The 25,772-nt window shown below is 49.3% G+C and overlaps 1 protein-coding gene across 1 annotated transcript; it reads right to left on the minus strand.

Annotated features, from left to right (window-relative positions):
• Positions 1-4,787: 4,787 nt before the first annotated feature.
• On the minus strand, positions 4,788-24,771 carry LOC143833843 (uncharacterized; the record flags this gene model as incomplete). The annotated part of the gene is given in 6 exon segments (XM_077330068.1): positions 4,788-7,235; positions 7,237-7,585; positions 19,278-19,940; positions 20,385-20,505; positions 22,548-23,337; positions 24,590-24,771. Coding segments are annotated over 6 exon segments (2,151 nt in total), but the record flags the coding sequence as incomplete, so codon positions are not given.
• Positions 24,772-25,772: the final 1,001 nt, after the last annotated feature.

Raw genomic sequence — 25,772 nt, forward strand, 5'->3', positions numbered from 1 at the left:
GCCCCCGCCTCGCTCCTCCCGCTCTCCGGCAAGCCCAGCCCGTCCCCTCAGGCGGAAGTGGGAGGACGGGGGCGGCCGCTCTAGGAAGCGCCGCTCGGTCGCCTTAACCCCCTCAAGCCCCGACAGGGCGAGCAGCAAAGCCTCTTGCTGGAGAAGAGCGCCTTTTTAGGCCGCCCGGAGCTCTAAGGAGGCTGAAAAGTGGGCCTGACAAGTCAGGGGGTCCCATCGCGCCCCCCCAAGCTCAGGAGAGCCTCCAGGCTCCCCAAGACCCCGGGCAATGTGAAGGGGGGCAGGAAGGCCTGGGCTGGGTTCCAAGGGACCATGCAGTGGACCTGGGGTAGTCAAACTGTGGCCCTCCAGATGTCCATGGACTACAATTCCCAGGAGCCCCTGCCAGCATTCCAGATGTCCATGGACTACAATTCCCAGAAGCCCCTGCCAGCATTCGCTGGCAGGGGCTCCTGGGAATTGTAGTCCATGGACATCTGGAGGGCCGCAGTTTGACTACCCCTGCAGTGGACTCTTAGTCCACACAGAGGACATGGCTCTCCTCCCCACACACACAATTCAGGTTTGCACTTTGCAAAAGGACAGTTTTTCTTTAGTACACTTCTGCAATATATACAATTTGGTTCCTCTTTAATATTTCAATTGATATCAAATATCTTCCATTCTTCAAAGCCCCATTTTTGCAGGGCTTTCTTCAACCACGGGGCCAGGCTCATTTGAGGGAAGGAGGAGACACCAGGGAGAAAGGCCATCCTGGGCCTCTAGGACTCTCATGTTCCTGAACTGAGACCCCAGCATAAATATTTTTGTGACTCTCCAAGGCCCCCCATAGAATTCCAGGATTTAAAGCACAGGGAATGAGACAGGGCCCTGTAGGACCCCCACTTTCTGGGACCGATTTACCAGCTGAGAGTAAGACCCGGTCAGAGGAAGGCACTCCAAACTGCCATCTTTGCTACAGAACACAGGAGGATCCCACAGACATGGTACCAAAGGAGAATCTCTTCTAAACATGGTATCCTATTGGGGCCACTAAAATAGTTTGCATCCCAAAACCCTGCCTGGAACCTGGGCTGAGAAATTTAGATGTATACATCTAAACCAAATGGCTGGGAGACACTCATTTATTTTTATTAATAAATGATTCGAACTTTTATTCTGTCCTTTCTTGGCAGACTCGGGGCAGATAACAACCTAATTAAAACACATTTAAAAATACAATATAAAATGATTTAAATTACAATTTCTCATCTAAATTTATTTCCAATATTGCTCATAAAATTTCTGCCATGAGATTCAGGTGGAGGCCTAGTATATGGCAGATGCAGTGAGTTTAAGAAGAAGTTCTTATATGCCGCTTTTCTCTACCAGGAGTTTCAAAGTGGCTTACAATCACCTTCCCTTTCCTCTCCCCAGGTATCCTGTGCGATAGGTGAGGCTGAGAGAGCTGTGATTGGTCAGAACAGTGCTGTGGAAAGTCCAAGGTCACCTAGCTGGCTGCATGTGGAGGAGTGGGGAATCAAACCCAGCTCGCCAGAAGTCCGCACTCTCAACCACAACACCAAGCTGGAACTTGTCACTGCTCAAAGTTGACAGAATATCACGTTCCTCACAAGAGTTAAAAAAAACAGTAAACATTGTAGAGCAGGGGTAGTCAAACTGCGGCCCTCCAGATGTCCATGGACTACAATTCCCAGAAGCCCCTGCCAGCATTCGCTGGCAGGGGCTCCTGGGAATTGTAGTCCATGGACATCTGGAGGGCCGCAGTTTGACTACCCCTGTTGTAGAAAATAGGCTCCTGAGTATATGCAGAATTCTTGATACTTTGAACTCCTGCCCCCCATCTTGAACTCAACCTAGGGCTAACCTTGTTAGCTGTGACCTCCTGAATCTTCACGCTGCCAGAACATCATCATCTAGTTTGCAGCTAAGCAACCTTTTTGGCCCAACTGCTGACAGACCTCCCCCCCCGGAATATTTTTCAGGGCTGGCAAGCAAAACTGAGAGGGACAGGTGCTATCGGAGAAAACAGATGACACCAAAGAGTACAAGTCAACAAGTGGATCTTTATTTTTGTATGGAGATGGTCCCATCTCATGTGCCAGTAGAAAACAAGAAGCGATAGCTCTATCATCGACGGAGTCTGAATACATCGCCACGGCAGGAGCGAGCAGAGAACTACCATGGCTGAAGAAATTTGCTAAAGGACTTTGGAATGTGTGAGCAGAGGATAATCGGAGTTGTATCGGACTCTCTCAAACAGAAAAATTGCAGGCAGACGCAAAACACACTGGAGATGAAGTATTGTCCAGCCAACGAGATGATGGCAGATAGCCTGAACAAGCCTTTACCAAGAAGCAGATTTGACAACCTGCGAGTTAAACTTGGACTTACGAGTTCTTGTATGCAAGTCTGAGAAGGGGTGTTGAGGGCTTTTTTGCATCCTTGCATACAAGCCCTCTACATATTGGGAGGAGGAGCAGTGCATGCTGGGAGAATTCGAACCATAATGTGTTGTCAGTTAGTGTCGGTTAGCGTCAGTTGACAGAATCTCTCTGTCAGTCATCGAATCTGTTATTACAATTTAACCTGTTGAGAAGAAAACAGGAGTACAAGAAGTGTCCTTCCTGTTCGTTAACTGTGAATGTAAAGAAGCAAACATGTCTAACGTTACTCAAAAGGAAACCGGGTGATTATTTCAAGAAAAAGAATAACTGCCTACATGAAAATCAAGCGGATCTTAACCGATACACCAACATTGTCTCAACATTGTCTCTGCCTGGGATTCTGTGAAATCTAAAGGCTATATATTCTCATATTCAACAAGGATATTGGTTTAAATCACAAATCCAGCCAAAAATTCAATTTTCACCACAGATGGAGTGTTTTTTTTGTTTTTGTTTTGGTTATATCTACAGGAGGAAGAAATGAGTAAACAAATGCAGGAATGACAAAAAGTCATGCAAGAGCAGCGTAGTGCATACCACAAGCACTGGACTAGGCCCCTACCTGAACTGTTCTGCTTTTATATACCCCCTAGGATGTCAAAAGTGTGATAGCCTTCCTGACCTCCATAGGCAGGCCGTTCCACATGATACAGCCATCACAGAGAAAGTGCATGAACAGTCAGGCCAATGTTACTCATTCACAGGGAAGACCTTGCTCAGGGCAGAGCAGAGCATAAGAGACAGTCCTGCAGGTGTGGGGGTATTTAAGTTTTGTCGATGCTTCTGAACCTCAACTTGAACTTGGTGACTGGGGAGCACCAATTGAGTGCTTGCAGAAAGGTTACAACACCCATATTCTGCCTGCCACCCACTAGTAACAAAGCAGACTTTCTGAATTGTCTTTAAGAACAGACCCAGGCAGAGTCCAGCGCAGTAGTCTAGCCTCACAATGACCTGGAAAACTGCCAAACTTTCCTAATATTGTATTGGCAGTAGCACTAATTCAGTGGGGGTGATCTTATGAAACAATGAATCCTCAACAATGGAAGATGTTCAGTGGAAAAAGAAAAGCACTGGGAAACTTTTTACCCCACATCTCTGCCCTAGTAACATCTAGATCACAGCAATGCACTCATTGAAAGGCTGCCCTTGAAGACTGTCCGGAAGCTAGTTAGTACAGAATACAAGGTCAGTGGACTATAGGGACCATACCACTCCAGAATTCAAGGTACTTGTATTGGCCACTAATCATAGGACTGAACATACCACTGCCTTCTCACATACAACCCTATTCACTCAATCCGGTCATCCTCAGAGGCCTGGATTCATTGGCCTCCGCCATATGATAGATGGCGAGCAACCCAAAAAGTGCCTTCTGTTACGACCCCAAAACTCTGACATTCTGTCCCCATGGATATTTGTCTGTCTCCCTCAATCACTGTCTTTTGCTAGGGGGTTAACAATGTTGTGTTTCGTCCTTATAGTGTTATGTTTTGAATTGAATTTTACATTTTAATTGGCTTCTGTCAAAATATATTTGATGTGGTGTACCCTGGTTTGGTGGAAAAGCGGCACAAGAGAGTTTTAAATAAAATGCCGGCAGGGGTACATGGTGATTTTAGTCCATGGACATCTGGAGAACCACCCCTGGCCTGTGCTAACATATCAATGGAGAGTCAGACGAGACTTTCTCCAACAGGGCTTGAGAAATCCCAAGCACCATGAACCCTAGACACTTTGCCACGGCACCTAATATTTTCACCAGCCATTTACTTTAAGTGCTCAGGGTTGATTCCCAACAGAAGTACGATATTTGCTGACCTAAGGAATACAGGTTAGCTTTGGGTTCTGGTGACCACTGATCTACTACAATGCTTTTGTTGCAGCCGTTAAGAAATAAAGCAGGGGCAGTCAAACTGCGGCCCTCCAGATGTCCATGGACTACAATTCCCATGAGCCCCTGCCAGCATTCGCTGGCAGGGGCTCATGGGAATTGTAGTCCATGGACATCTGGAGGGCCGCATTTTGACTACCCCTGAAATAGAGGAACTGTGAAGAGTTTAGGGTTATTATTTGTGACAGCAATGAGTAGGGAGTACGGTTGGGAAGATATAAAACCACGAAGGCAGAAAATCAATCCTAAATGTTGGGGGGCGGTGTGGAAAGCAGAAGGGAAGCTTGGTCAAGGCCTGATCTCCACCCCCTCCCCCTTCCCCAGGTCTTCCGTCACAGTCACTGAAGCAGCTGCAGTTCCAAAACTTGCCTTGAAACGTGAGTTGAGAAGGATCTCACATTCAGATTTTAAAGCTATGGGTTAGCACCTGTTATCTATTTATTAGGTTTCTTAAAAAAAAAAAAGGGTGGGATCTTGGGAACATGGCAAGACAATTCTTCCAATCAGCTGCCGTCAAGACAGAGACCCTCCTAAAGGAATTTTCCAGCCTGTTCCAAGTAGTTTACGATCCCCTGCAAATGCCTGTCACCAAAAGACACCAGCATTCCTCAAGGTCGTCCAGGCCTGTTAATTCAGGTCACAGAATTCAGCTGTAAATCTGGGAAGAGGGAGGAAATTCATTCCCACCCTGCAGTAGGATACTGCCCAGTGACCAGTTGAGCTCAGGTTATGGCCTGCCGTTTTGTATAAACAGTGAGCAGGGTTCTCCTCCCTCTTACCTCCATGCAGCCAGGGAGATGTTTGCATTCTGCTCTAGAACATTTTGCTTCCCGAACCAACTGTGCAGTGCTAGGACTCCAGTAAAAAGGGGAAAAAAATAGCTTGTTAGCTTTCTTGTTTACTTGGACATTTTTACTACCACAGGACTACATGCCTTATTTTCATATTTTTTTCCTGAATTCTTAAGGAAAGCCTTAATTTTGTGTGTGTGTGTGTGTGTGTGTTAATGCCTGACCTAACTCAGGCACAGCTTGGTTATGTTACTGCACCAAGGTAGGGACAGCCGTGACAGCTACTCCCAAGGAAACTTTTATTGTCTTGTCTACAATTCCCCTCCACAGCCCTAACCTGTGGAGACTCCAGGGCCGTCGATGCTGACCGATTCAGGCTGCGGAAAGACAGGACACCACCCTCCCAGGGCCTTCTCCTTTCCTCTTCTGCTGAAACCTGCCTGCTCTTGGCCTGCCTGTTTCCACTTCCAGGTGGGCTGTTAATAATAATAGCTTTTTTGTACCTTTTTTTTTTTATCCTGAAGCAGCCTCAAAGCAGCTTATAGCATCTCCCCTTGCCACAACCTGTGAGGTAGGTGGGCTGAGAGAACTCTTGATAAACCATGACTGCCTCAAGGTCACCCAGGTGGCTGCATGTGGAAGAGGAGGGGAGAATCAAACCTAGTTCCCCAGATTAGAGGCCACCTGGTTTTAACTGCTACACCAAGCTGGCACCCAGTATAGTAATAAAATTTGGTGTAGTGCAGGGGTAGTCAACCTGTGGTCCTCCAGAAGTCCATGGACTACATTTCCCATGAGCCCCTGCCAGCTAATGCTGGCAGGGGCTCATGGGAAATGTAGTCCATTGACTTCTGGAGGACCACAGGTTGACTACCCCTGGTGTAGTGAATAAAGCTGAAGGCAACTGCTGAGGACGCCCAGGGTTGCCGGCTCTGCCTCCTATCCTCCTCTAAATGCAAGATGTGTATACTTTCTCCTCAAAGAAATCAAAACTAAAACCGAGTCTTTGGTATTCCTGCACCGACCGAAAATGTAATATTAGCGACATAACCAATCGAAGTCACCCCATCCAACAGCAAAGTCCAGAGACTTGCACCCTTAACAAGCCATTAAACATTTCTTGCAAGAAGGGTCTCGTCCCAGAGCCATGGTATGTATTTTTCATGGCAAAGGTAGGATTGGAACCCAGATCCACCCAGCTGTGGCCCAACACTCTAGCTCTTGAACACACGGGGATCAGACAGGGTAAGGAGGGGCTTGGCTCGAGAGGATTTCTTTCTCAAATTTCACAGACAACTTGTAAAAACACAAAACAGCTTTGCGATGGACTATGATTTTATACATTTCCCAGTCACCAGTCTGTAAAAAAAAAAGAAACCCAAGGCAACACAGGAAAGTTTACTTCTGCCTCCTGACACTGTGAGAATCAAGGGGGATCGGTACTTGAAAACATTCCTTTCCAAACTCCAAGGATACCTACCCAGTTCTAGGATACTGGATATTGTTCAGGGCCCGACTAAACGAATTGTTTTCCTTTGACTCTGAATTAATCCCTCTGGTAAAACCCTGAAAAAATGACAGCAAGCCCAAACCCTTAACACCCAGGCAATCGCAGGAGGGCCTCTTAAGAAAAAAGCATAGGAAAGTTTCACCCTTGTGTGGCTACTCTGAAGAACAGAAAGGTGGAATCTCTGCCTCATGCCTCTCACCACACAGTCTGAGTTTCTCCCCTGTGTGGATTCCCCAGTTTTTACAGAGGACAGAGTTGGATTAAAGTCTCCCCAGAGCACCTCTCTGCTTTCTTCCCTTTGAGATTGATTTGAGGTTTTAAAAATAGATACATCTTTTTCCACGCTCCTGAGCATTTACACTGTTCTCTTCCCCACTGGAATTCCGTTTGTTTATTTCAAGGGACACGGGAAAGGTTTCTTTACTGATGCAAACTCTTGTCAAGAGTTCTTATGTTTTTTTGTGTGGACTGTGAAGTTATAGTTAAGGTATAAAATACGAAAGGAGCTCTTGTTGCGGGCCAGCAGTTATGCTGTTCTTCAGTGCCGTTTAAAGTGGCGACTTTCACTGAATTTCCTTCCACACAGAGCATTCAAAAGGTTTCTCCCGTCGGTGGATTCTCTGATGCCGCTGAAGATGGTATTTCTGACTGAATTTCTTTCCACACTCTGAGCATTCAAAAGGTTTCTCTCCCGTGTGGGTTCTTTGATGACGCTGAAGATGGCCGCTCTGACTGAATTTCTTCCCACACTCGGAGCACTCAAAAGGTTTCTCCCCCGTGTGGGTTCTTACATGCTGTTGAAGATTGCCTCTCTGACTGAACCTCTTCCCACACTCGGCGCACTCAAAAGGTTTCTCCCCTGTGTGGGTTCTCTGATGTGCACGGAGGTGAGATTTGCCTCTGAAATACTTTCCACACTGAAAGCATATACAGGCCTCCATTCTCCTGTGTTTTGGAAAATTCACTTTGCCCTTTTTTCCATCCGAGGAGGTCTTGCCACCCCCTGAGCAGATAAATGGCTTCTCTTCTGAATCGTAAAACCCGGGGAGTTTTGTGACAGGTGTGCCCAGGGGCATGAGTTGGCTTCCGGCTTCTGAAAAACAGTGGGAGGAAAGCCTTGTCAAGCAAAATAAAGGTTTCTGGTGGGGGACGGGGAAAAGGAACTTGGGGCAGGCCCACGACGCCTAGCTCAGGGGTAGTCAACCTGTGGCCTTCCAGATGTTCATGGACTACAATACCCATGAGCTCCTGCCAGCAAATGCTGGCAGGGCTCATGGGAATTGTAGTCCATGGACATCTGGAGGACCACAGGTTGACTACCCCTGGTCTAGCTGATCCCTGCAGGAAAGAGTTGCTGGGATTTTGGGTATGTCCAGCCAACTTCTTCTTCTATTATCATTATTATTCCTATTATTATATTATTATTTCTAGGCCATTCTTTTCTAGGCAAAAATCCGCGGGCAGCTCACAATAATTAAAACCCCATACAAGATAAAACCATATGCAATTGAAACAATTAAAAAAATATTAAAACACAACCCCAACAAAACATGCTTCATCACTAAGACCTGAGGGCAGATGAACTGGCGTTAAACCGAGGCTTAGGTGGGAAAAAGAAGGAGATGGCAGCCGGTCCCATTCAGAGGTCAAGAAAAAGAAGAATTAGTTTGTATCCCCCTTCTTTTCACAACCAGGACTGTGAAAGCGGCTTACAATCGCCTTCCCTTCCTTTCCGCACAACAGACACCCTGTGAGGTGGGTGGGGCTGAGAGAGCTCTGACAGGACTGCACAGTCAGAACAGCACTATCAGGACTGTGACTAGCCAAAGGTCTCCCAGCTGGCAGCATGTGGAGGAGCGAGGAATCAAACCCAGCTTGCCAGATTAGAAGCTGCCACTCTTGACCACTACTCCAAGGCCTTGGCCTCCACCGTAGGCCTGGCGGAAGAGTGCTGTTTTACAGGCCCTTCAGAATGCTGACAGATCCACAAGGGCCTGGATCTCAGCTGGAAGCTCATTCTACCAGGCTGGAGCGAGGCCTGAGAGAGTGCTGGATCTGGTCCAGGCCAGACACACTTTTAGGGGCTGGGGACGACCAGTAAGTTGGTACTAGCAGAGCGGAGTGCTCTTGCAGGGGGGGGATTTCCAGAGAGGCAGTCCCTAAGGCAGGGGTAGTCAACCTGTGGTCCTCCAGATGTCCATGGACTACAATTCCCATGAGCCCCTGCCAGCAATGCTGGCAGGGGCTCATGGGAATTGTAGTCCATGGACATCTGGAGGACCACAGGGTGACTACCCCTGCCCTAAGGTACTCAGGTCCCAGACTGCCTTGGCCCTTCAAGGTTAAAATCAACACCGTAAACCTGACTCAGAACTCCACTGGAAACCAGTGCAACTGCTGGAGAACAGGTCGAATGTGGGCCCTGTAAGAAGTTCCAGTGAGGACTTGAGCAGCTGCATTCTGAACCAGCTGTAATTTCCGGGTCAAGGACCAGGGCAGGCCCACATAAAGCGAGTTGCAGTTATCTAGCCTGGAGGTGACCACTGCATGGATCACTGTGGGTAGGTGCTCTGGGCCCAGGTAGGATGCTAGTAGCTTCACCTGGCAAAGAAGGGAGAACGCCTGTTGAGCTACTTTTGTGACCTGTGCCCCTCCTTTAGTCACCGGGCCCTCTCCTGAGCATATCAAGTCCTTTGGGGGAATCAAAAGACAGGGAGGGAAGCAGCTGTTGATAGGAGAGAAGGAACCACTGCTGGGCTAACCCCAGAAGGAGTTTCCAAGACCCCTCTGATTTCAGGCCCCAGAAGGCCTTCCTCCCTCCTTACCCAGCGGGCCAGCCTCTTCACCCTCCACTGCTTTAATGTCCATCGAGGGAAGCCTCTGCTCGCTTTCAGACAGATCCCGGCCTGCCTTGGAGACGCTCCCTGCTGCCTCCTCCAAGGGTACCTACAACAACAAGGAGAGACGGGCCCTTTCAGGGCAAAGCAACACAGACTGCGGGGAACGCACTGCAGAGAGTTCTTTCCCCCACCACGACTGCCCCATGTGTAATATGGAAAAAGCAAGACACATTTTCCTTAGGGCATGGTAAAAGCTTTCAATACCACGTTGAAAAATGTAGTAAAGAAGGTGCCACAACCAATTGTGTGCCCGATCAAGTCCACGGTTCTGGGACTTACCTTTAAGGCCATTTGCAATCAGGGCCCCGGGTATCTGAGGGACCGTTTATCCCCCTTGCAAAGCATTTCACCTCCAAGTTCATCTGCTGGTGGTCCGCAGCCTGAGAGACGTCCGCCTGGCCTCGACCAGGGCTAGGGCCTTTTCGGTCCTGCCCCCAATCTGGTGGAACAAGCTCCTGGAAGAGCTGAGAGCCCTGACAGAGCTATTCGTTTCACAGGGCCCACAATACATAGTTCTTTCAACAGGCATTTGGTTGAGGCCAGGCTAAGGAAGAACTGGGTCCCTCCTTTAAAGCACTGGTCCCAAACCCCCGGTCCGGGGACCAGTGCCGGTCCGTCGATCAGTTGTTACTGGGCCGCAGCTCCTCCCCGGCTGCTGCCTCGGGGGCTGCCTTGCCACTTTGCCGCCAGCTCACCTTTGGTGCTCTCCAGCGGCTGCCATGGCTGGGGCTCCCCTTCGGCGTGGCACTGCACAGCTGCTGCTGGCAGCGCCCCCCAGCCGGCGGTGGGAAGTCAGGGGCACCAGCGGGAAAGCAAGCGGAGGAGGGGCTCAGGCGGCAGCGGCGACGTCCCTTGGCAAAAGACTACCCCCCCCCGGGCCTCAGTAAAATTGTCAAGAGTTGACCGGTCCCCGGTGATAAAAAGGTTGGAGACCACTGCTTTAAAGGCTCTCCCAATGCCCATCCATCTAGGCAGGAGATCTCTTCTGAGCCTAGTGGGTGGTATGAATGGGCCTGGACTGGATGGAATACATGGGATCATGCTGCTCACAGTGTATTTTATTGTATTCAGTAAAACGGCAAGAGACAGTGTGGCTGGGAGTAGCGGCTAATAAATTTACATTTATAAATAAATAACTAAATAAACAAACAAAACAAACCAGCAGCCAGAAAACTGCTTGAGAGAAGTGAGCAGGTCTCCTGGATTCTCCAGGCCACACCTTTCACCTGTGGAGGTGATGTGGGGGTGGGGCACAGGAATCCCATGCTCCCAGAACCCCAATATCTGCTCTTTCTGGGGGAAGGTGATCCCATAAACATGGGGCCCATCTACCACTTCCCAGTTTGAGATGCAATTCGTCCACATCTAAAAAATCTGGATTCAGCTTCCAGGGAAATGCAATTTTCATTGCATCCTGGCATTCCTCTTCTGCTCCCTTAGATCTCAGCCCTAGTTCCACCCCAGGCCTTACCCAACTCAGGGCCCACACAACAGCAGTCGGGTCTCACCTGCTTCTCCTGCCTTAAAAGGAACTCCTCGGCCAGGGCCAGCACTTGGGCGCAGCTCTCGGGGCTCCTTTCCCTCACCCGGCTCTGGATCTCTGGGGGCAAGATTTTCAGCAATTGCTCCAGGACCTGCTCCTTGCTGTGGTTCTCCACCCTCAGCCACCCGTGGCAGATTTCCTGTAGTCGTCTGTAAGCCCCCCGGGGCCCCTCGGCCTCCTGGTAGCAGAACCCCCTGAACTGCTGATGCGGCTTCTCCCGGCTCAGGGCGTCCCCTCGCGAGATGGCTGCCTTCACTTTCCCATAATCCTCTCTGTCCGGGACCTCCAGGCTGTTAAAGGCCCACTTGGCTTCTCCGCTGAGGGCCGGCAGGAGTCGGGTCGCCCACTCTTCCTGGGGCCACTGACAGGTTTCGGCCACTTGCTCGAAGGAGGCCAAAAAGGGCTTGGCATTCTCCCAGGGCGAATGTCTCTCTGGCAAGAGGGGGATTGCCCATGGAGGATGAAGGCTCTCCACTGTCCCGAAGAACTCCTTCCACTGGGCTTCCCACTGCTCGAGGGAAAGGGAGCCCTCCACTCCAGACACACTCATCAGATCTCTTGGCCTTCTTCCCAGGATTCCCTTCATACTCCTGGCTTGGAGGACCGGCAGGCTTTTCCTGATACCTCCCCTGAGTTCGGGCATGTGGGATCCTGCTCCTCCATTTTCACCTCGGAATGATCCCTCAGGAATGGGACTGCACACCTGAAATTTGTCCTAGCGTTTTCCTGGCTGGATGAAACGAGAAAGAGAGAGAAGAGACACAGTCAGGTTCTTGCTGGGGTGATCCTTCATAATTTCCTTCCCATATGCACACCACTCATATACAAACGGCATGGCTTTCATGCACCTACTGCAGCAATAAATGCATTTATTAAAAAATGCACAAAGTTAAAAACTAAAGGTTTAGGTTTTATTTCAACAGCTACCCTCGGAGTAACTACCAACCGGCATCGCCTATATGTTTGTCATTCACTGGAAGAGCTGTGAAATTGTTAGCAAACACCATCCAAGATTCTGGATTCAGCTTCCAGGGAAATGCAATTCCCCCCCCCCCCCCAGCTGTCTTTCTCTCTTCCTGGCCTTTGGTCCAGCGAGCGCTTTGGTTCATTTCAAGCCCTGGTTTCCTGATAATGCTCAAGTGCAATTACAAAGTAAAAAAATATAGTTTTTAAGATGACTACTCATCTATCACCCAACACGAAAGCCACACCAGGATCCCTTCTTAACAAAATTGCCCTCCTGATAAGTTCCTTCTTAAGCTGTCAGAAAAAAAGACATTCAGGTGGGAGACCAGAAGGAACAGGGACACCCTTCCCGCCCCTGCCTGGGAGGCTACAGTCCTGGAGAATTTCCCTCCTTCCCCAAAGGAGCCACCCCCTCCTGTTAAGGCACCTGGCCCCTTGCTTTGGAGAGCAGGCCTTGAAGAGAAAGGACTTCTGACCTCTCCCCATACCCAAGTTCTCCATTGGGGACTCTCCAGGTCTCCCCACACAGTGGGGTGGGGGGTAAAAATGTTACATATCAGGAGACATTAAGGAATTGGGGTGGGGGGGGTCCCTTGATGGCCTCAGAGGAACCCCATGTGATGCGAGGCTTCTGCCATCTCCACCAAAGGGGACCTCCCTGCATTTGCACGCCTCCTCCTGCTCCAGAGGAATCCCATTGAGCAATAGCAGGAAAAACTTGCCCCAGAGGCGCCCCCGGGGACCGGGTCTGCTCCCAGCCCCAGGAAGAAGCTCAGTGGGGGGAGACCCAGAGAGGGGGAAGGTGCCCTCCTCTCCCTCCCAGACTCCGCCCTGGAGCCCCCGCGCCCTTCCCTCGGGGGTTGCCAAGTTGCCGGGAGAAACCTCCCGCTTTCCCCGGCTCTCCCGCCTGGAGAGGAGGCTTCCCCTCTGCAGGGAACCTCCGAGGAACCGGATCCCCTCGCGGCGGAGTCGCGCCCGTCCAGAGGGCCCGATCCGGGGCTGGCCGCCCTCCCGGGGGGCAGGAAAAGGGCCCGCCCGGCCTCCCCTCCCCGCCGACCCCCGGAGACCTCCCCCCGCCCGGATCTTTACCCTTCCAGCCGCTCCCCCCGTCCGGCCCCCGCCTCGCTCCTCCCGCTCTCCGGCAAGCCCAGCCCGTCCCCTCAGGCGGAAGTGGGAGGACGGGGGCGGCCGCTCTAGGAAGCGCCGCTCGGTCGCCTTAACCCCCTCAAGCCCCGACAGGGCGAGGAGCAAAGCCTCTTGCTGGAGAAGAGAGCATTTTTAGGCCGCCTCCTCGCCCGGGGGGGCCCCGCTGCAGCCCCGGAGCTCTAAGGAGGCCGGGGGGTGGGCCTGACAAGTCAGGGGGTCCCATCGCGCCCCCCATGCTCAGAAAGCCTCCAGGCTCCCCAAGACCCCGGGCAATGTGAAGGGAGGCAGGAAGGCCTGGGCTGGGTTCCAAGGGACCATGCAGTGGACCAGGGGGAGTCAAACTGCGGCCCTCCAGATGTCCATGGACTACAATTCCCAGGAGCCCCTGCCAGCGAATGCTGGCAGGGGCTTCTGGGAATTGTAGTCCATGGACATCTGGAGGGCCGCAGTTTGACTACCTGCAGTGGACTCTTAGTCCACACAGAGGACATGGCTCTTCCACCCCACCCCCCTTTCAGGTTTGCACTTTGCCAAAGCACTATTTCTCTCCAGTACACTTCTGCGATATACACTCATCGTTTTTGCATTGCTGTGTATTTCAAATCCTTCTGCCATTTTTTGCAGGGCTTTTTTCAACCACGGTGCCCGGCTGAAGGAGAGGACACCAAGGAGAATGGCTCTAGGGCTCTCACAGTTTTGGCCCGAACTGAGACTCCCACAGAGATATGATTGAGATCCTAAAAAAGCCCATAAAATTTCAGAATCAAAAGCATGGGGAAGGAGATAGGGCCCTCCCTGACTTTCTGGGACAGATCAGCAGCTGGAAGGGCAGCCCCAGCCCCATCTTTGCCACCCAGCCCGAAAGGATCCCACCGTCAATGGCACCAAAGTTGAATCTGCTGTCTCTCCCCCAGAGGTAGTCTCCCATTTGGACAAAACTTGCCTGATGCGTGGGCTGAGAAGGAACCCACATTTAGATGGGAGCCACCTTGAAATCCAGCTTGGTTAAGAGCAGCGGCCTTTAATATGGAGAACCGGGTTTGACTCCCCACTCATCCTCCACATGCAGCCTGCTTGGGTGACCTTGGTGCAGTCACAGTTCTCTCAGAGCTCTCTCAGACTCACCTCAGGGGAGAGGAAGGGTAGTAGATTGTAAGCCACTTTCAGGCTCTTTCAGGTAGTAAAAAGTGGGGAACAGAAAACCAGCTCAACCATATCCTGCTTTTGGGATGGGGAGGGTTGCCCTCTCTGGGATGGAAAATACCTGGAGATTGGGTAGCTTGAGTAGGGCAGGGTTGTGGGAGGGGAGGAGGACCTTCAATGCAACCCACCTCGTATTGGACAGGGACTCTGGTGAGGGCAGCAAACTCTCCTTGTGACTTAACAGTGCCTAAAATGGCCCCCAGACAACTCTGCTCAAAGGCTATTTTGGAGAGACTGTAAGGAAGAGGAAAGAAATACACCTGGAGCTACAGACTAAGAACAACTTCTGGACTTGTTCCAAGAAAGACTTTATTGCCTGGAAATAAATTTTCCCCTCTGCTGAGGGAATATCAAGATTCTCTGAACACTAGGCTGAGCCCACCGTGGCCAGAAGGGGGGAGGATTAAGCAAGCAAGCAAGCAGGCTCTGTGATTGGGGTTAATCAAGGGAGGCGCCCAGTAGCAAGAAGTAAAGCGCTTGTGGGCAGGATTTGTAGTATGGTCAACAAGTTAGGGGTGGGGGAATGTCAGCTGGGAGCCTCCATCCCCCTCTTGGCCCAGGACAGCCCTATAATATTACAATAAAGTAGTCTTGGTGTTATCATATACGAAAACAAGAGTTGACTATTGACTATTTTTTTCAGTTTGCTTATCTTTCAATCCCAAGAGAAAAGCACCTGGTTTCGTCTGTATCTGCATCTTTAAGACCTTCAGCATTAAGAAGTGTATTTGTGTCAACATTTTTGGCCTTCTTACAAGTCCACCACATATGATAAAAAGTTCCTTTGTGTTGCTTACATTTCAAACATCACTTGGAAATATTTGTCAATATCTTACCTTATCTTATTTGTCTGGAGACATATACTACTGATACGTCATTTTGTAGAATTTCTTTCTGGCTGACACTAAATGTTAGGCCCTTCAATCACATTCTTCCCTAATGTTCCATACATATATCATGCCCATATCAACCATACATTCTTTCCCCTGTTATGTTTTGTGTTTTAGCAAAGGTTTATACATTTTTGCTACCAAACGGTCATCATTCATACATAACTGGTTTCTTCAAAGCCAGTTTTTTATCCACTTTAAACCTTTTTAATCACTGTATGTAGAAGAATCATTGGCAATCAGAACCCACTTTTATTAAATCTTCCCTTGATTTCATTTCGCACTCTCCTTGAGCCAAAACAAATTGTAGGTTAACCATCTTTAATTATGTTTCCCGATTATAAAAGGCCTCTTGTGTTGATATCCATAACAAGATATCCATAACAGGTCCGTGGCCAGAGGGAGGTTCACCTTACCCCAACCAGGGCTAGGGCCTTTTTGGTCTTGGCCCCGACCTGGTGGAATGAGTTCCCAGGAAAGCTGAGGGCCGTGACAGCTTTCACAGTTCTGCAGGGCCTGTAAAACGGAAATAGTCTGCTGGGTCCTTGGTGGAGGCCAGGGCAAATTAGATCTGGGCCCCTCGATGAAGCCAGGTCGCTGGGTGGTTGAATTAGCTTCTTAAGGGATTATAAGGGGATTTTATTATGTTTTTTTCTGGATTCTTACCCGCCACGAGAGCCACTGCATGGACGTGGCAGGCTATAAATGAAATAATAAATAATTGGGAGGGGGGGAATCTTATCATTCCATATCCTAAAAATCACATATCTAAAAAAAATGGTTTTCAAAGCCTACATTCACCTTTGTTTTGACATGCCCTTTCTTGCCTACCCAGGGAAATGTTGATTGCCACTTCAGGATTGGGAGAATTTCCTCCAGGCCAGATTGGCTTGGGACTCCGTTTTTTTGGGGGGGTGGGGGGTGTCATCTGGGCACAGAATCTGGGTCATTGTGGATGGGCGGGTAGTTGTGAGTTTCCTGCACTGTGCAGGGGGTTGGACTAGATGACCTGGGAGATCCCTTTCATCTCTATGATTCTAACCATGCCACTCAAATCTCCAATCATGAGCTTCTAATTCCAGCAACCTTGTTTCTCAACCATATCCATTCTTTCAACCCTGGCAAATAGGTAAAGGTAAAGGTATCCCCTGTGCAAGCACCGAGTCATGTCTGACCCTTGGGGTGACACTCTCCAGCGTTTTCATGGCAGACTCAATACGGGGTGGTTTGCCAGTGCCTTCCCCAGTCATGACCGTTTACCCCCCAGCAAGTAAGCTGGGTACTCATTTTACCGACCTCGGAAGGATGGAAGGCTCAGTCAACCTTGAGCCGGCTGCTGGGATTGAACTCCCAGCCTCATGGGCAGAGCTTTCAGACGGCTGCCTTACCACTCTGCGCCACAAGAGGCTCTCCCTGCCAAATAGCATGTGGCAAAACAAGTTTTCAATCTGGTATCCTCCCCTTTCTTTAACATCTTGTAATATCTTAAATTAAATATGAGGTTTCCCCCCCCCGACATATAAATTTGGACAAATTTTTCCATTGCCTGAATGGTGTCAGGTGACACTTTAGGTATTCTCTGTCGCGGCAATAGAACTCTGTCCTCAGGGTGTTTCATGTATTTCCCCCTATTGTTTTTTTCTCGCTGGAAGGCGAACAATTTTTGGTTTCATCTGGTATACAACCAATCAGAGTTAATGGCCCTCATAGTGGCATCGTTTATATGTTTTGGATTCAAGCGTTCATTTTAACTATAATTATTGTTTTAATGTTTTAATGCTGAAGACCTGGCTTGGGTAAAAAGGTGGTATAAAAGAACCGTGGTGTGATTCTTCCAGCCCTGGGATAACCCATGGAGCCAGAATCCTGTTACAAGGGAGGAAAGGAGCAGCGGAGAAAGAGACCAAGGCCTATGCAGTCAGAAGGCACCTCCTCCATCAGGACTGGACAAATCCCAAGCCCCACGACCCCTCAAAACGTTGCTGTGGTGCCTAATTCCATGAAGAAGAAATAGTGTGCCACTGGCGATGAGACCCTTTTTGCAAAGAATGTTTAAAGGATTATTAAGTTTGAAAATCTCTGGACTTTGCTGCTAGACGGGAGGTCTTGGATTGGCTGTGTCTCCAATAGGAACTTTTTGGGTTAGTGTGAGAATACCAAAGACATGGTTTTGGGATGATTATTTTTTTAGGAGAAAGCATACACACCTCACATTTAGAAAGATGACAGGAGGCAGAGCTGGCAGCCCTAAATGTCCTCAGCAGGTGCCGTCAGTGAAAGTAGAATCATAGAGTTGGAAGGGGCCATACAGGCCATCTAGTCCAACCCCCTGCTCAACGCAGGATCAGCCCAAAGCATCCTAAAGCAAAGTAGAAACAGGCAGGCCAAGTGAGGTGAGGAGAGAAAGAGCAGGGTGTGGCAGGATGGGAAAGGAGAAGGGGGATGCCCAGGGAGGGAGATATCCTGATAATCACTGCCTTTCCATGGCCTGAATTGGTCAGCATCAAGGGTCCTGAAGCTTCCACAGGTCAGAACTACTGAGCAGAATATTGTTATTGTTGTATAATTATAACCTGAGTTATTTGTATTGTTCCTGTTTGATGTAAACTGCACTGAGCCTTTGGGGAGGGCGGTATATACATATAAATAAACACATAATAAAGAGAGTAAAACAGTCTCCTTGAGAGTAGCTGTCAAGGCTGATGATGCAGTAATATAACTAAGCTGTGCCTGTGTTTGGTCTCGGTAACTCCCTCAGTAACACACACACACACACACACACACACAACAAAATGTGGGATTGGAACCCAGACCCACCCAGCTGTAGCCCAACACTCTGGCTCCTGAAAACATGGTTATCGGACAAGGCAGAAGAGGCCTCACTGGAGCCAAAGGATTTATTTCTACACTTTTACAGCCCATTTTTACAACCACATGACATCCTCGCAATTGACCAATTTTTTTAAACATTGCCTCATCACCACTCTGTACAAGCGCCCCACAAGACATAGAAAAGAACATTGGATTTCTTCCCCCGATGCTGATTGTTGAGAATCAATGGGGACTCACATGGCAAAATATTCTCTTCCCCACTCCAAGGAAACCCACCCAGTTCTACGGTACCGTGTGTTGTTTTGGGCGCCTCTGAATATACAGAATTTCCCTCTGAATCTAATCCTGCTAGTGACATTAACAATCTGACAGCTGCCTGAGCCTGCCACATCTGGGCAATCCCAAAGGAGCACCTGCAGAACCCTCAGGGGGCAGTTTAAGCAGTAGGTTTTACCCCTGTGTGGATTCTTTGAAGAACATGAGGGTCTAATCCAGGGGTAGTCAAACTGCGGCCCTCCAGATGTCCATGGACTACAATTCCCAGGAGCCCTTGCCAGCATTCGCTGGCGAATGCTGGCAAGGGATCCTGGGAATTGTAGTCCATGGACATCTGGAGGGCCGCAGTTTGACTACCCCTGGTCTAATCTCTATTACAAGTTCTTCCATGTACAGAGCATTTATGAGGATTTTCTCATGTGGCATACTCAGTGCTCAATGAGGGCAGAGTGTGGTCCACCCTTTCAGCGCATCTCTATGCCCTTCCCTGAGTTTCAATCACCGCTAAAGCTCTTTCCATGGTCCCAGCACTTATATGATTTTGCCCATATTAATCTTAGTTGTTCTTTATTGCTATGGCTATGGTAAGGTTTCTGTGCAGATATAATCTCTTTCCAAGATTTGTAATCGTTTTACTTCCATGTGGACTCCTGTCACAGGCTTAGCAGCCATGCAGTTTCTCCTTGTGTGGGTTTTTTGATGCTGATGGCGACACAGACTGAAGTGCTTCCCACACTCAAAACATTTAAAAGGTTTCCCACCTTTGTACGCTCTTGGAGACCAAAGGTCGCCATTCAACTTAAAACTCTTTCCACCCTATGAGCATTCAAAAGGTTTCTCCCAAGTGGGTTATTTGGTGCTGTTGAAATGGTTTCTCCCTCGTGTGGATTCTTTGATGCTGCTGAAGACGAAAGCTCCTAATGAATTTCTTTCCACACTCAAAGCATTCAAAAGGTTTCTCCCCTGTATGGATTCTTTGATGTTCTTGAAGACTGCCATTTCGACTGAATTTCTTTCCACACTCTGAGCATTCAAAAGGTCTCTCCCCTGTATGGATTCTTTGATGATATAGAAGGGTGCCACTCTGATGGAATTTCTTTCCACATTCAGAGCATTCAAATGGTTTCTCCCCTGTGTGGATTCTTCGATGCCGCTGAAGATCACTACTTTGACGGAATTTCTTTCCGCACTGTGAGCATTCAAAAGGTCTCTCTCCTGTGTGGATTCTTTCGTGCAGCTGAAGATGATAACTCCGACTAAATAGCTTCCCACACACTGAACACTGGAAAGGTTTCTCCCATGTGTGTTTTCTTTGGTGCTCAAGGAGATGAGATTCGGATCTGAAGTACTTTCCAGACTGAAAGCATTTAGATGCCTTTATATTACTAATCTTTGGGAAATGTACATTACTCTTTCTTCCATCAGAGAAACTCTTTCCACTTCCCGAGCAGATAAATGGCTTCTCTACTGAATAGTCACATCCAGGGAGTTTTGGGACAGGTGTGATGAGGGGCAGAGGTTGGCTTTCAGCTTCTGAAAAACAGCAGAAAAACCTCATCACTCAAAATGAACAACCCAAAGGGACCACAGTGGAGGGAGGGATAGGAACCTGGACCAGAGCAAAGACTTCTAAAGGATTGCTGGGACTTGGACTTCATCCAAACAATCTTTTTTTTAGTCCCTAGACCAGGCATAGTCAAACTGCGGCCCTCCAGATGTCCATGGACTACAATTCCCAGGAGCCCCTGCCAGCGAATACTGGCAGGGGTTCCTGGGAATTGTAGTCCATTGACATCTGGAGGGCCGCAGTTTGACTACCCCTGCCCTAGACCAAGTACATCAAATCATCTGGGGGACTCAAAGGACAGGGAGGGAAGCATCGCATGACAGGAGAATGATTCACTGCTGAACTTGGCCCCAGAATGAGCTCCCGAGATTCCCGATCCCAGGCCCCGGAAGACCTCCCTCCCACCTTACCCAGTGGTTCAGCCTCTCCACCCTTCTCTTTTTTGATATCCCTCCAGCGATGCCTCTGCTTGCATTCAGACAGATCCTGGCATGCTGTGGAGACGGTCCCAGCTGCCTCCTCCAAGGGCACCTAGAAAAGAATCATAGAGTAAGGAGGAGTCAAAGAGGTCATCTAGTCCAAAGCTTTGCTCAATGCGGGATCAGCCTAAAGTAGGAGTTCCCAAAGTGGAAGGTATGCTCACCCGGGGGGGCAGAAGAAGGACCCGGAGGGTGATGAGGAATTTTGGGACAGTAGGGGGTTGATGAGAAATTTGGGGGTAGTAGGGGCACAGCAGTCCTAGTTAGAGATGTTCCAAGGTGGCTTGCCATTGCCTCTGGGCAGTAGCTGACCTTAGACTTCCTTGGTGATCCCCCATCCCTTAGATTCCTCGGGAAAAAAGACAGCTTCGGAAGCTGGGCTGGATGGGATCATATTCTTGCTGAGCTCCTTCCCCTCCTCAGACTCTGTCCTTCCTAAGATTTCTAGGAAAGTCTCCATCTTTCCAGAAGGCTACAAAAGCCTTCTTCTGCTTGCTCCTGGCCATGGGATTTTCCATTCTTTGCTTCTCTCTTTCTCTTTCTTTCTCCCCAATGAGGATCCAAAGTGGCTTTTACAGACTAAAATATGGCCACTGCACAACAGCCAAAAAAGAAGTGTAGGCAATATAGTGTGTTTTGAGTTTGCAGTAAAGAAGAAGAGTTGGTTCTTATATGCCGCTTTTCCCTACCCGAAGGAGGCTCAAAGCGGTTTACAGTCACCTTCCCTTTCCTCTCCCCACAACAGATACCCTGTGAGGGAGATGAGGCTGAGAGAGCGCTGGTCAGAACAGCTTTATCAGTGCCGTGGCGAGCCCAAGGTCACCCAGCTGGCTGCATGTGGGGGAGCGCAGAATCGAACCTGGCATGCCAGATTAGAAGTCCGCACTCCTAACCACTACACCAAACTGATTAGAAGTCCGCACTCCTAACCACTACACCAAACACCAGGAAAGAGGGTGTGTTTGCATTTGTGGGGGGAGGGTGGGGCTAGGGATGTGGCCTGGCAGCCTGAAAATGTTTGGGAGCCACTGGCCTAAAGTATTCCTGATAAGTATCTGTCCAGCAGCTGCTTGAAGACTGCCAGTGAGGGGGAGCTCAACACCCCCTTAGGCAGCTGATTCTACTGTGAAATTTCCCCCCCTGATATCTAGCTGATACCATTCTACATGTGGTCTTATCGAACTCTACTGGGGCGTTTGTTACGCCTCCCAATTTCGGTGTCACATGTAAATTTAATGAGAAATCCCTCCATCCCCTCATCTAGATCACTGATAAAAATGTTAAAAAGTACTGGACCTAGTAGTGAGCCCTGTGGCACCCCACTGCTCACCTCACTCCAATCAGATGAAATATCATTGACAATTATTCTTTGGGTTCAGTTTTCTAACCAATTCCCCATCCATCTAACTATCTGAAAATAGAGGCTGAAGTCCTCCAGTTTACCCATCAGAATATCATGAGGAACCTTGTCATAAACCTCCAGTCTTCTGGCACATCTCAAGTCCTCCAAGAGGTCCTGAAGATGATGGACAACAGTTCTGCAAGATGGACGGGCCCTTTCGGGACAGAGCAACAAAGACTGCAGTGAACGCATAGCGAAGGGTCCTTTCCCTCACTCTGACTATGGCAGATTTATCAGGACATAATGCACAGAAAGCAAGACACATTTTCCTTCAGGAATATTAAAAGGTTTCAGCATCAGGTTGAAAAATATGCCTATGGTAGTGAATTCCACCAAGTAGGCACCATCACCAAGAAAGCCTAATCGCAGCCAGAAAACTTTATGGGAGGAGATCTTCAGGACTCTCCAGGCCACACCTGTTACCTGTGAAGATGTCAAGGGGGGACAGGAATCTCGAGCACCCAGAATATAAAGACTGGTTCTTTTAGGGGAGGGGTGGTCCCATCAACGCAGGCCATTGACCACTTCCCAGATTGAGACCCAAATCTTCCACACCTAAAAACTCTGGATTCAGTTTCAAGGGAAATCCTGCAATCAACCATTCCATTATACCCTTCTCCCTGGTTATATGGACAGAGATTGCCACCCCCAGCCCTCCAACACCAAGGGCCCACACAGCAGAAGGGCCTCACCTGCTTCTGCTGCCTCAAGAGGAGCTCCTCGGCCAGGGCCACCGCCTGGGAGCAGCTCTCAGTGCCACTCTCCCTCACCCGGCTCTGGATCTCCGGGGGCAGGACACTCAGCAATTGCTCCAGGATCAAGAGCTCCAGGATCTGCTCCTTGCTGCGATTCTCCACTCTCAGCCACCCGCGGCACATTTCTTGCAGTCGTCTATAAGCCCCACGGGGACCCTCGGCCTCCTGGTAGCAGAAACCTCTGAATTGCCGACGCTGCTTCTCCCGGCTCAGAGCACTCTCTCGTAAGATGGCTGCTTTCACTTTCCCATAATCCTCTCTTTCTGAGACATCCAAACTGTTAAAGGCCCATTTGGCTTCTCCACTGAGGGCTGGCAGGAGTCGGGTCGTCCACTCTTCCTGGGGCCACCGACAGGCTTCGGCCACTTGCTCAAAGGAGGCCAGGAAGGCCTTTGCATCCTCCCAGGGGGAAGATTTTTCTGGCAAAGAGGACATTCGCCATGGAGAGTGAAGGCTCTCCACTGTCCTGAGGAACTCCTTCCACTGGACTTCCCACTGCTCAAGGGAAAGGGAACCCTCCACTCTAGACACACTCATCTGATCTCCTGGTCTCCTTTCCCAGATTCCTTTCATGTTCCCAGCCTGGAAGACTTGAGGGGTCCTTTCTACCCACTCTACCTCCCCTGAGTTGGGGCATATGGGCTCCTCCATTTTCACCTTTGAATGATCCTTCAGGAATGCTGTTGCAGAACTGAAATTTATATTGTTTCCCAGATCTGGCTTCTCCCTAGATGAAATGAGAAAGAGAGAGAAGAGATACAATCGACTGTTCGTAGGGTGGCCCAATGTAATTTCCTCCCCAGACTAGTGCAAGAAGGGTATACATTAAAAAAACCTAATTAAAAGATAATGGCTACTCTCAGAAATTTACCCACTGGCCTTGCCTATACGTTTGTGTTATTTGTTGGAAAAACTGTGAAATTGCCTTGACAGCAAACACCATCCAAGATGGAAGACCCCCCAAACCTGCCTTTCCCTCATCCTGTATTACAAGAAAAGGGATTGAACAGTATTTAGAATGCAAGCCTTTTGATAGCAACACATTTCACCCTTTGGGGCTCTTTCTCTGGCTTTCCTCATTGTGATCTTTGGTCTGTCAGCATATTTGGTTCCTTTTCAAGCCCCATTTTCTTCCTCAATGCCTATTTCATACTAAACAGAATATTTAAAAAACAACCACTCATCAGTCACCCAACATAAACATCACACCAGGATCCATTTTTCATTCATAAGTCTTCCTGAAAAGTTCCTTCTTCTGCTGTCAGAGAAAAGACACTCAGGTGGGAGACCAGCAGGAACAGGCACCCCGTTGCCTAAGAAGCTACAGTCCTCAATTTCCCTCCTTCCCACAAAGAGCCTCACAGCCACTGCAGGTAAGTCACATGACCCGTTGTTTTGGGGAGCAGGCCTTGAAAAGAAGGGACTCCTAACCTCTCCCCACATCCCGGCTCTCCTGTTCTCCCCACTTAATGGGGGAGAAGGGAGCTTAAAAGGCTACAGATCAGGAGGCATTAAAGGATTGGGGTGGGGGATCCCTTGATGGCCCCAAAGGAATCCCACCATGTGATGCGACGCCTCTGCCATCGTCCCACATCTCCTGCTCCAGGTAAAGGTATCCCCTGTGCAAGAACTGGGTCATGTCTGACCCTTGTGGTGATGCCCTCCAGCGTTTTCACGGCAGACTCAATACGGGGTGGTTTGCCAGTGCCTTCCCCAGTCATTACCGTTTAACCCCCCAGCAAGCTGGGTACTCATTTTACCGACCTCGGAAGGATGGAAGGCTGAGTCGACCTTGAGCCGGCTGCTGGGATTGAACTCCCAGCCTCATGGGCAGAGCTTTCAGACTGCATGTCTGCTGCCTTACCACTCTGTGCCACAAGAGGCTCTAATGGGGAAGAGGGGAGCTTAAAAGGCTACAGATCAGGAGGCATCAAAAGATTGGGGTGGGGGATCCCTTGATGGCCCCAAAGGGATCCCACCATGTGATGCGACGCCTCTGCCATCTTCCCACATCTCCTGCTCCAGAGGAATCCCATTCAGCAATAGCAGGGAGAAGAAAGGTGATGAAGAGGGCCCACCAGGACTGCCCTTTGCCCCAGAGACGACCCAGAGAGGGGGAAGGTCCCGTCCTCACCTGGTTGCCAAGCGACCGGGAGAAAACTCCCGCTTCCCCCGCCTGGAGAGACCCCCCCCAAGTCCTCACCCTTCCAGCCTCTCCCTCCGTCCGGCCCCCGCCTCGCTCCTCCCGCTCTCCGGCAAGTCAAGACCGACCCCTCAGGCGGAAGCCGGAGGACTGAGGCCGCCTCTCTAGGAAGCGTCGCTCTATCGCCTTAACCCTCTTAAGCCCAGAATGGCCAAGAAACCTTCAGGTGCGCAGCCGCGTAAGTCTCAAGCTTCAGGCGGACCTGTGTGACCCTGAGCCCACTAGAGGGAGCTGAAGAGGCGGCGTCTTCCTTATAAGGAAGAAAAGGCGCGATTTCTCCTGAGGCTGGAACTGCAGGAAGGAGCCTTCTCTCCTCAGCAGCTCTCCTTTGTGTGGAAACTGTATAGTGATGTTTTGGGTGTCAAAATTTCTTGCACGAGAAGAAGAGTTGGTTCTTATATGCCGCTTTTCCCTACCCGAAGGAGGTTCAAAGCGGCATACAGTCGCCTTCCCATTCCTCTCCCTAATTAATTAACTGATTAACTGGAAGGTGGGACTGTGTCTACATTAATTGGCTGCTAGTCTATATCGTTATTGTATTTATATTTTATATATAATTACATATTTTATTACTATTTTAAATATTTTGTTGTTAGGATTACTTGGAATGGACAGCATGTGCTATTTCCTCTGAGAACTTGGGAGAGCCTGGAGCTGCAGGGAGAACCCTTCTGTGTTCAGAAGCGCTTTGTATGAAAGCCATACATTGGCATGTTAATGAAGAAACGTACTATTATCTGCATCCTGATCCCTTTCATCTGGGGCATTCAAGGATACTAGAAACTCCTGAGAAGAACAGAAGACCTCCCAATGCAGAACAAGATATAAATCGGAAAGACTGAGACCCCGATCCACCTACAGACAACAGGCCTAGATTGTTGATCATTGTTGGATATGTAGAACATTGTATCTGAGAAAGTGTGCATGCACACGAAAACTCATGCCTTGAATAAAACGTT

The sequence above is a fragment of the Paroedura picta genome, chromosome 3 (genome assembly GCF_049243985.1).
Source record: "Paroedura picta isolate Pp20150507F chromosome 3, Ppicta_v3.0, whole genome shotgun sequence".
Lineage (NCBI taxonomy): Eukaryota > Metazoa > Chordata > Lepidosauria > Squamata > Gekkonidae > Paroedura > Paroedura picta.